Source organism: Drosophila elegans, unplaced genomic scaffold, assembly GCF_018152505.1.
Source record: "Drosophila elegans isolate 14027-0461.03 unplaced genomic scaffold, ASM1815250v1 contig_149, whole genome shotgun sequence".
NCBI classification, from domain to species: Eukaryota; Metazoa; Arthropoda; class Insecta; order Diptera; family Drosophilidae; genus Drosophila; species Drosophila elegans.
The window spans coordinates 13,806,255-13,817,562 of NW_024545513.1; the positions used below are offsets into that span (position 1 = coordinate 13,806,255).

Below are 11,308 nucleotides of genomic sequence, written 5' to 3' on the forward strand. Positions count from 1 at the left end.
TCCTTGAAGTTCGACCGTACATTTTGTTCTTGATAATATCAATCCCATTTACTGAGCTCTTCTCAAACTGCTTTGTCACCAGACACATCTGCCTAAAATACTGCCTCCTTTGGATCCTTTTTCCCTTTCAGGCATTAAAGGAGCGCAACATCATGATGTACGACACGGCGGAGCGGACAATCTGCAATGAAAGTGACACAAAACAGACGTACACAGAAAACAATTGTGTTTTACTTTGGTCGATCAAATCGAAATGAACTCTTATTTTGTAAATCAAGTAAGAAGTAAAATTTATAGTATATAGGTATGTGTGCATATGTTTGTGTATTAATCTGTTGTATATAAACACTGAAATGAAAAGATCATTTGGAACTTAAGGTTTAAAATATGATTGCACATAAAATCCGAAAGGTAAATAGAAAAAAAAAATGCCAGTAAAGTTGATATAAAAAAATGCTCTATTCGAAGATATCAAAGTGATACGTCAAGTATTAAGAGCAAAATGATAAACAGTTTCATCGAAGCAAGTATAATTTTTTCATGAGTTTTTTTTCTGTGTACTCATATATATTTGAAATGTGTCTCAATTGTGCTGACTGCCCTTTTTGGGGCAGGTGACAATCTAGCTGGCATTCCAGTTGGCATTCCAACTGCCACTGCCACTCACCGCCGAGAAGGTGGCCATGCTGGCCTCAAAGAAGTAGCCCTTCATCTGGCAAGGTCGTTGGGCGCGCATGGCGGCGATGAGGAGCGCCCGCTTGGTGGGCGGCGCGAAGGCCGTCCAGTTGCTCTCGTAGAGCCCCATGCCAAAGTCCAGGCTGGCACTGTTGATGTTCTCGCCGCACTTGGAGTAGATGAACAGAGCGATGAGCAGCGAGCCTACGAAGGCGATGAAGTAGAGACTCTGCGGATTGGGGAACAAGTCGGCCACCTGAAATCCAATGAAACAGATCTGCAGGGCGGACAGGAAGAACTGCAGAAAGATCAGAGGGCGGTACTTATCCGCAATGTTGTCGGCGATCTGGAGGCCCGTCTGGTGCAGCACCAGCACCTGGATGAGGCCCTCCAGCTCCTCCTTTCCGCCCAACGCCGGCAGATGGATCATCCGGTGCTTGGCGATTTTGAAAATGGCGCACACGTTGTACGTGAAAAAGAAGAGCAGTGTGTCCACGCAGAGCGCCATGGTTACCTGGTCGAAAAACCGAAAGGTATACGTATATGCATTCAAATCGAACAGCCCACAATACCTACATATGCTAACATAACAAATCAGTGCCAAAATAATTGAATTTTCTTTTTTCTTTTTCTCTTACCGAAATTATCCTAATGTATCTAAGGTATATAAAAATGTAGTAAATATGATTCGATGTGATTTTTTTTACCATCACGTTTTTAAATAGAAAATAATAATGGAAATATTACGTTACTTTAATATGAAATTTCATTTTTTAGGAATAAATTTTGGTATAGGTAATATGGGGTTTTAACAAGTCGAATTTTAAATCCAATGTTTTCTACATTAATTAAATCAGTTTTTTACTATTCGATGAAACAAGAACCCCTTTAAACGAGGTAAAAATGTCGTGACAATACAATACATACAACATTAAAAATTTAAATTAGAAATTTATTTTATCGCTTTATCTGAAGATGAATTAACGTAGCCAACAAGCTATTTAACTCAACAATCCGCCATGAGAGCATTGTTTTGGTCATGTTCATATATGTTTTTATTCCTAAAACTAATGCAATTTTTGCTAAAGCTAATGAAATTATTTTTTTGAATTTAGATCTACAAATGTATTACAACTTAAGCCTTATAGAAGTTAAATACAAGACACTTACAGCACTATAGCTGGCCATCACGTTCCACAGATAGGTGGGCACGTACCACACGACCACCTGGAGGTCATACGGATACACCCCGTTGTGGGGCAGCTCCAGGTGAATGTCGTCGCCGCGAATTAGGGATAACACGATGCCCACGAAGGGCTTCATGGCCGCAAAGATCCCCGCCAGACCAAAGCAGCGGGTGTACGTCAGGCTGAGCATCTGGTCGCTCTGGTTCTCCGCCTCCACGATCTGCCTCGCATCCGGCCACACACTGATTTCTGTTGGATGAGCACACTTTTTATAATTAAAGAAATACCTCAAATAAACCCATACTTCTCTTATGATTAATGTTTATTTTAAGTCGAAAAGACATTCACATAGATTCGATACTATGTAAAACGTCTATACTCTATTTCAATTTTTATGTTTATATGTTTAAAATTTTTTTGATCGTTCCCTGCAATCATAATTTTAAAGTAGTAAACTATAATTACATATATCTCGAAGGTTATTCGTATAAATTTTTCTGATTATTCCCTTGGGAGCTATATAATATAGTCCTACGATATGGCTTGTTCCAACTTATATACATAATATGTATAATTATATACTGCCTGATGTAGAAAGAACAGTTTTGGAAAAGTTTCAGTCAGATAGTTTTAAAACTGATAGATTTGCGTAGAAACGGACGCACGGACAGACGGACGGATGGACGGACAGACAGATGAACAGACAGACGAACACTTTACATATGCTCTGCAGCCGTTGAAAGCCTAAGAACCTCACTTCTGCCATACTTTTATATCTGGAGGACTTTCTCCATTTAGTTTTGTAGGCCAGTGTAAATTAATAGTCTTTGAAACACGAATGTCAGTCCATCCCAACTAATCCCAACCCACACTCACCCTTGTCAAGAATGCCCCTGATGCGGTGGATCAGCCCGACGAACTCCTTGCGGTGGTAGCAGAACAGCAGGAACTTGACCAGGGTGAGCAGGCTGGCGAAGGTGGAGCCGAGCGTGTCGGAGAGCAGGCTCACCTGGGTGATGTACTCGTGGGCGGCGAGGAGCATGGGAACCATGAACATGAACAGGGGGCCCATGGTGACGAAGGTGAGCAGCGGGCGATCGTTGGCCCTCGTGGGACTCCACAGGTCGATGCCCATGCAGCGGTACACGAGGATTTGGACGCGCAAGGATTGACCCTGGCCCTGGTCCTTCTGGTCCTCCCGATCCTTATTTGGATTCCTATCTCGATTTCTTCCCTGCACGTGGTTGCTCATCTTGAACAGCCGGATTGTACAGCCGCGTCCTAAATGTCGCTTGGCTTTTATAGGCGCTGGGGCAGGGGCGTGGCCGTTGCTGTCATGTCAAAGATACAGTCAAGCTTCGCCAGAAAACATGTTACCACCAGTTCACGGACTTAAATTTATCAAACAAAATTTAAATTTATCTAACGATTAAAAAAAAAACGTGACAATCGCATATTCGACGCACAAAATTTCTGATGTTAAATTTTGTGACGAACAATTACTAAGCATTCAACTTTAAAATTATAGAATTATGCAATGAAAAACATAAAAAGTCTTATTTTGTTATAAATCCAACGTACTTCAAAGCTAAAAATATATTTTATTTTGAATATAATATACTTTTAGACACCTCTATAAGTGATTTTAAAGACCTACTAAATTCCATAGCAGCTTATTAATTATACACCAAAAAAAAATCCAAATTTACCTCATTTGATATTTTCCTAAATTTCAATTAAAAAAAAAATTAAAACAAAATTATAAATATTAGTTTAAGTATGTTGGACTGTTGTTATTTTTTTTTTGTTTTTTTGAAAGGATTTGGAACTGCTTTAATTTAATATTCTTCTTTTGTACTCCGTTTTGTGGGTTAAATGGGTGTGGACTTGGGTGGAATTCGAGGGCATTTATGGCACTAATTACACGATTTTTTTCGCCCTTCGCTGCATTCTATTTAATGACGACCCCTTCTTTTGCTCTTCTTGACAATGCAATGGCAGCCTTTAGTTCCCAGGAAGTGCATTATAATTTTAATGAGTCTGCGTTCATTTGAGCCACATGACCCAGCTACAAGTTGTGGGGCGCTTATTTTAAGCCCCTTAATTAGATGCGAATTTACAAAGGTGCCTTTGACATTTGGTAAGTAATCTGCAATTTGCAATTAGAAGAATTTCAAGGTGAATGTGATAACGCTGGCTAGTTCAAATTGCTGGTGCTTTTCGTTATTAATTGGCTACATTGGAATTGATATTGCACGAAAGCCAACAGAAAGTTCAAAAGAATTTAAAAAAAAATTAGAGACAAACATTTTTTTGTCATTTATTTTCATATTTTTATTCGGCACGCTGCTTTAAAAATATGCCTTTGCAGATAAAAGGCTTTGTGTATTTATAAAGTTGAATGCTTAATAATTTTTCTTCACAAAATTCAATATTAGAAATTTTGTGCTTCGAAGGTGCGATCGTCAAGTTTTTTTTACCTCGTAAAGCGGTATTTTCGATTGATAGAACATTAAACTTAAAAACATTGAGAACATTTTTTACTCAAAAGTTACGTTTTAATTTTGAGCACGTTTCTCAGCTGAGAACATCAAATTTCTCTCTGTGTGGATGAATGCGTGGAGCGTTTGCAGGCTTAATTGGATGCCCAATTGGACACAGACTTCTTCACTGGTGGCCAATCCACAATTTTTTGCAGAGCAATCAGTCGAAGATAGAGATAAACCTGCTGAACATCTTCATGTCCCAGGTGGGCGCCTTTTTGGAGCTCATCATGTCCAGCTACCATGGAGCTGCGGTGCAAAAGCGTTCCTTCAATGTGATCGTGGCCATGTGTAAGCAGATCTATGGACAGGATTCCATTCCAATATATTTATATTGTGCATTACTTCAACTTATAATCTATCCATAAATCAATCTGCATATGGCTCATATTTGATGGTTAAATTAAAGAAGTGAAGTAATACCGATTAAATCATGGAATACAACGAGTTAGATCGACGTGTGGCATCTTTATATATATATATATATATTATATATACATATAAGATGTTCGCACACGAATACACTAATAGACATAGTCGTTTATTTGATGCTAAACTAAACAATTGCTACAATTGTGACTATCTAGTCAGTGGTGGGCTTTCGGAAAAGTTTCAGGGTAAGATTGGCAAAGAATTCAGGAAAATCATTGTTGGGCAGATATTGATTATTGGGCGGACAAACGGCTTGCGAGTAGGGCGAGTCCAGCACAGACAATCGGCGCGATCCGTAGAGGGTGATGTCCAGATGCTCATCCAATCGCTCGGCAAATCGGCTGGAAATGCTGCAAACAAGAACAAGGAAATGTTGAGTTGATGGCGGATAGTGTGGATAGATTGTGGACTAAGTGACCCACCGATAGCTGCTTCTGCCGCCAATGCAATCAATTTTGTAGCCCAAAATCCAACAGCACACATTGCGGTATGCATTGTGGGCCGCCTGCATGTCATCCTTCTCAGTGTTTAACTTCTTCAGATCGTCCATCAACTTCTCGTTGCGCAGCTCCAGATCCTCTTTGCGCCGGCGCAGCTGATCGTTCTCCAATCGCAGTGAGTCCATTTGCTTTCGGTAGCAATCGTAGCCAGCGCTGCTGGGTGGCGTCTGCGGCACTGCCTGCTTTCGCAGTTCCGCAATCTGACTATCCCGCAGATCCAACATCTCCTTGTAGCCGTCGACGGTGCGTTCGAGATTATGCACACGGATCTGCACCTTGATGTCCTTCGTTGAGTCCATCACACTGATGTAGCCCAGGGTCATGTCCTTCTCAAAGTTCTTCATTAGAAGCTTGCTTACGTCTCGCTCCTTGGACACTATCATCAGTTTGCGCTGCAATTGCTCCTCGAAATTCGAGTGCCGTTTCAGTTCGATGTTCAGTTCCTCGAGGTTCTTCAAGTACAAAGCGCACTTGACCTCCAAGTCGCGCACAATTCCCTGAATAATTGGAGTGAATAATGTAGATTGAGCGGTAAACGGAGTGGTTTGCCACCTATGTATGTACATACCTGCATATGCTTGCGATCGGACTCCGCGGTGCACTTATCTGCCACGTAAATGAGGTTATGCTGGAGCATTGTCTCGATGCGTTCGCGCAGAGCCATCGGGGTGGCCAACGTGTTTTGCAGGCAGTGATCCTGGGCCAGCTGCGTCCACTCCACGAGCTCCTGCTCCGCATGCTTTAGTTTCACCTGAAGCGAAGCAGCCTCGGCACGCACATTCTCATCCCGTTCCAGTCGCTCCTTGTAGTCGTTCACCTGCTCCTCCAGCAGCAGTTTGTCACCAATCAAAGTGTGTAGATTCTTGTTGGTTTTGCGCAGGCGCTCCACTTCCGCCCGCAAGTCTGGCACACTGAGCAGAGTCTGCTGCGCCACCTCGGTTATCTCCTTCCAGTCCTTGTACGACTGAATCTCGTACTCCAGTGCCTTGATGCGCTCGTTGGCCATTTGAAGGCTTTGCTGCTGCAGCTCGAAATTGTTGCGCAGTGCGACGTGTTCGGAAACCTGTTCTCTCAACTGCGTGTTCCATTGGCGCACGAACTCCGCGTCGTGACGCGTCGCCTTCAGTTCCATGGCACAGCGATGGGCCATCCGGCGAAACTTGTTCATCTCGTTGTTGGTGCGCATCTGGGCATCGTGGTGGTCCGCCTTCAGCGCACACTGCTCCTTCTCCCAGTTGTCCTGGGCCGCATCGTTCTTCAACTTGAGTTCGGCCAACGCGGCGGTGGCCAGTCTGGCCTCAGACTTTTGGGCCAACTCGCGGGCTCGCAGCGTCTGGTACTCCTCCTGCAGCTCCACGTACCGCTTGCCGGTGGAATCACACTGCGCCTTCAGGACCGAGCTCTTGTTCTCCGCCAGCATGAGGGCCTCCTGGTGCTCCCGAATCATCTGATCGATTTCACCGCGCAACTTGATGACCAGTGCCTTGCTCTCGATCAGTTCGACGCGCAGTTTCGTGATGGACAGCGAGGAGCGTTCCGGCGGCACGGACTCGGCGGAGGAACCAGTGGCATTCTGGCTGCCTGCCGGCGATTCCCACTCCAGGCGACGCTTCTTGGACGCTGCCAGAGAGGATAGTCATATGAGGTTTTTGAGGGCTTTTTCTTCTTCTGCAGAAGAAGAAACATTGGGAAATACTTACAAGCCACGTGGCCGTTGCCAGCGGAAGTCGAAAGATTGTTAACGTACTTGCTGTTCGGTGTTTCGTCCATTTCAAGTCAAGTTTCGGTTTCGCTTTGCTTTTGGTTAATAGCTTTTATTTTGTTAAATAATTTCTGATTTTATTTTGGCGTTGAAAAAACCGGAACGAAACGATACACAGTTTTGTGGCTGCCTGTTTTACCCAGAATGACAAGTCATAATTTCTAACAGGACTGTGAACCACTCCGGAGTTGAACCACTCCAAACCGAAGCGGTTCAGAACTTTTTTAACGAACCGAACCATTCATTTTTGACTATTTTGTGTTAATTGGGAACAATTCGTTTCGTTTTTGCCTTTCCAATAGGTTTCGTTTCATTTAATCGTTCCAAGAATGCCAAATAATGATTTTTAAAAGGACTTCGAATCACTACGGAGTTGAACCACTCCGAGCCGAAGCGGTACAGATTTTTTAACTTTTGACTATTTCGAGTTAATTGGGAACAATTCGTTTCGTTTTTGCCTTCCCAATAAGTTTCGTTTCATTTAATCGTTTCAAAAAACGCAATTGGTATGTAAATTTCTGAAAAATAAGATTCTGCCGGTTGGACAAGTCAAGTTCTTCGAACTGGCGACTTTGCATAAAGTAATGGAAAACCAAAAGTTCGCGGCGTTTTCATTTATAATCAGTGTTGGGAAATAGAGCTGGTAAACTATCGATAGTGGCCCATTCGATATTTTCAATGTTTTGGGAGACTAAAATTCGTTACTATCGATAGTATCGTTATTTGTACGGTTTTTTATACAAATTCAAATTATAAGCTATGTACCTCCATTGTGTATATCATATTTAATATATATATATATATATTACAAAAGTACTTAAAACTACCACCATTACCAACTCCAATTTAAGTTAATTTAGAAAGCAGTTTCATTAGAAAAGTTTAATATTTAATTTTTTGCATTTTTTCTACCCCAATTTCTGCAACCAAGGCTTGTGTTTTGTGCTACATTCAGTGGTAAATAAAAAATACTAAATCACTACCGAATTTCCTTTTTTATGTTCGCCACAAGTTGGCAGGCCCAGCATGTCAAAAAACAAAACGAGACGTTTACCAACACTCTTCCCAGTTGTATAACCTCCGCCGCAAATATTTTTTACAGGCAACTGCAGCAGCTCGAATTCCGTGCAATTAAACCTTAAAGTGAGTGGAGGGTAATCAAAATGGGAACATCTCCAAGGATTTAACCTAATCAATACTCTTGTACCCGCAGAAATGGCTGGCGAAGGCGAGAAACTGACCGGCATGTCGAAAATCTTCAATGGCACCACCATGTCCGGCCGTGCCAATGTGAGTAGTACATAGTTCTGTTTTTCCGCTTAAATTCCCGCCTCCGTAATCCTAATCCTAATCATCTGCAGGTTGCCAAGGCCACGTACGCCGTGATGGGACTACTGATCGCCTACCAGGTGCTGAAGCCCAAGAAGAAGTAGGGCGCTCCTTATTCGCATCCGCATTATGTTCACGAAGATCTGGACTCCGGGGATGCCACCACCGCTGGACTCTGGATCAGACGCCTCAAGTTTGCCGGGGCGGGTTTATTTTATGTGTAGTGCAAGACCTTGAAGGAATAAATAAGCTGAGAATGTAACACACTGAACCCCGAAGTGCATTATGTAACGATCCTTGCTTTCATGGCATCTTTATTCGGGCTCCATTGCAAATAAGGCACTTATCATTTGGAAACACACACTGTTTTGTCGGGCAGTTCCCTGCATAGTTGTGTTGCCCTTAGACATATAGATATTGCCTCCAAACATCTGCATCCAAAACAACACATCTGCCCTTGAAGTGGGTACCAGAAAAAAATAACAAGTGTCCAGAGAAGAATTAAATCGTCTTGAAAGATATTTCTTAATCTTCAAGATGAACTGAACAGTGGTTCTGATTTGCAGTTTATCAGAGTGTTCTTCTGAAGTAATATATGTCCCTTTAAAATGACTATTTATTTAGCCGCGGAAATATTTCAAAGCGGATGAAAGATTCCTTTTAATTTTTAAATCGGAATACTGTCTATAACTTAACCCATTTATATAGTGGAAAATAGATAGGTATTATTAAAAGAATAAATTTATGTTTATATAATCTGCTTAAATTCAGCTTATTAACATATTTTGGTCACAGAAATATTCACAAATCAAAAAGAGATTTAAATAATTCAGTCTTCACCTTGTTATGGTTGAATATGTGTCGCTCGCTCAATTAATAAGTTATTAGTTTATTTTTAAGTTTACCAAAACTTAATTTAAAGGTTGATGACGTTTCAGAAATCCAAACCTTGCTTGCTTTAAAGCCGAGAATAACTAAATTTATACCTATCTAAAATTTGGAATTATATCTCTTCCACCAGAAGATATAGGACAATTTAATTAGGCCAAGTCCTAGTTGAATGGGCTGTTTTTCATTCACATATTACCATCCGCTCTTATGATGGTATGCTGGCAAAACAGCAACTTTTCTCTCTATCCCATGTGATTGTGAAAAGATCGAATACAAACCGGTATATAAAATCTAAAAATGTCCGTAGAATTTTGCCAATCAAAATTGCAAACTGAAAGATAGAAAATATATGTCGATGAATGGAAAAATCAGTAGTTTTCAATAGTCAATGAATATGTCTTTCAAACTGCGGGTTTTGATTCACTTTTTGTTTTTGGTTTTCTGTTTTTAATATTTTATTTAAAGTTTTTATTTCATTTCAAACTTGCTTTAAATTTCATCTTTTTCGTGGGTAGGGACTTTTTTTGAGAGGGCGGGGCGGGGTCGGAGCATTCGCAGCCCCAGTTTATCGAAATTTCAGTATTACTAAAAATTAATTTGAATGAATTGAATGTAAAAATGGTTTACATATATTTGTATGCTTATATTCTCCACCATCTACTCTTCTTCTTCGTTCCGTTTCCTGCCTAACCGTCATCGTCATCGTTATCATAATCGTTATCATGCTTATGCTGTTGCTATCCTTGTCTTGTCCGTTTTTTGGTGGAGACGAAAAACCAGATGATGCATTTAAAATATAGGTATAAATTAATGTTTATATCATTTATCAATATGCTATATAATATACCTTTTACATGTATTGTGTGATAGCAAGCCTGCTTTATTACTTTTACTCATCATTTCATTAATTTTTGTTTTTTGTTTTTTTTTTTATAACTAAACATTGCCTGGCATAGCAAACGTCCCAAATATTTTGGGTTTTTCATATTTGTGGGCGTGGCAGGGGCGTGTGTGAAAGAGTGTGTATGTGTGGACTAATTAATATCGCTAAATGGTTTCGGTTTTTATTTCGGTTTTTTTTGTCAGAAGCCTAGCGAAAAGTGCCTGGCTTTTGCCCTTCTTTTTCTTGTATTTCTTATTTTGCATTGTTTATTTATTAATTCTACTACATTTAGTCGCAAAGTCCTACGGAACGGGGCAAGGACTTCGACGCCCCAGGTGGCTTTTAGGGAACCAAGAGATCCGTGGCCCATTCCGCCGGATTTCGATCCGAGTATAATCGTATTAATTACTGTTACTGGGATATATGTGTGGTTTTTTGCTTTCCTTAAAAATGTTTGCTGGAGTGTTTTTGTTTTTCGCTTGGATTTTGCCTCTATATATATTTATTTTATGTGTGAGTCTCGTGTTTTTCTGTGTGTGTGTAGTATATGCCATACATATCATATCCTTGTTAAGTTACAGTTACATAATGAATTACACATTTATATAAATTGTTTAAATTTCATGTTGCCTCCTCTCACCTCCCCGTTACGTTGCGCTACCGTTAGAATTCTACCTTGAGCATAAACATCCTTTTACTCGTCCTTTCTTTCAGATTGCAGGACAGGCGGGTTAATGATAATCGATTAACTAATTATCGCCGGCAGCGACCGAGGTGGCAGCACTGGCTGCGAAGGTGTCGGCGGCGTTGCCACCCGTGTGCGATTGCGCTGAACACTGTTTTCAAATTTAAGCTTGGGTCCATATTTCGTTTCTCCCTCTGTTTTAGTTTAAATTGTAGTTAGGATCAGGATCAGTTTACTATATATAACAGTATAGAGCCCGACGAGTACAATTTGTGACGCAATTGTCTATTTGTTGTAGTTGTTTTGTTTATAAGACGACAAGATTTCTATATGTATTTGTTTTTCGTTTGAACTTAACTTTGCGCTTAAACAAACTCTCTCCCTCGTTCGTTTGCTCTGTCTCTGTCTCTTTCTGTCTGTC

General features: G+C 40.8%; 3 protein-coding genes across 4 annotated transcripts; 1 reads left to right on the forward strand and 2 right to left on the reverse strand.

Moving 5' to 3' along the window:
- Positions 1-4: 4 nt before the first annotated feature.
- Positions 5-3,175, reverse strand: LOC108140847 (odorant receptor 9a). 2 transcript variants are annotated; one of them, XM_017263831.2, is made up of 4 exons: positions 2,739-3,175; positions 1,846-2,111; positions 668-1,189; positions 5-181 (listed from the first exon to the last, which is right to left on the reverse strand). In XM_017263831.2, exons 1-4 carry the CDS (start codon positions 3,112-3,114, stop codon positions 128-130), a joined length of 1,218 nt encoding a protein of 405 aa, XP_017119320.1. In that variant the 5' UTR covers positions 3,115-3,175; the 3' UTR covers positions 5-127. The 2 variants fall into 2 exon arrangements, with proteins under 2 accessions (XP_017119320.1, XP_041566654.1); XM_041710720.1 differs by lacking the exon at positions 2,739-3,175 and adding an exon at positions 2,167-2,278.
- Positions 3,176-4,913: 1,738 nt separating this feature from the next.
- Positions 4,914-7,248, reverse strand: LOC108140854 (mitotic spindle assembly checkpoint protein MAD1-like). The gene is made up of 4 exons (XM_017263839.2): positions 7,038-7,248; positions 5,906-6,957; positions 5,260-5,834; positions 4,914-5,187 (listed from the first exon to the last, which is right to left on the reverse strand). The coding sequence occupies exons 1-4, from the start codon at positions 7,105-7,107 to the stop codon at positions 4,989-4,991; spliced, it is 1,896 nt and encodes a 631-aa protein (XP_017119328.1). The 5' UTR covers positions 7,108-7,248; the 3' UTR covers positions 4,914-4,988.
- Positions 7,249-8,112: 864 nt separating this feature from the next.
- LOC108140853 (ATP synthase membrane subunit K, mitochondrial) lies at positions 8,113-8,699 on the forward strand. The gene is made up of 3 exons (XM_017263838.1): positions 8,113-8,242; positions 8,313-8,389; positions 8,461-8,699. The coding sequence occupies exons 2-3, from the start codon at positions 8,315-8,317 to the stop codon at positions 8,530-8,532; spliced, it is 147 nt and encodes a 48-aa protein (XP_017119327.1). The 5' UTR covers positions 8,113-8,242; positions 8,313-8,314; the 3' UTR covers positions 8,533-8,699.
- Positions 8,700-11,308: the final 2,609 nt, after the last annotated feature.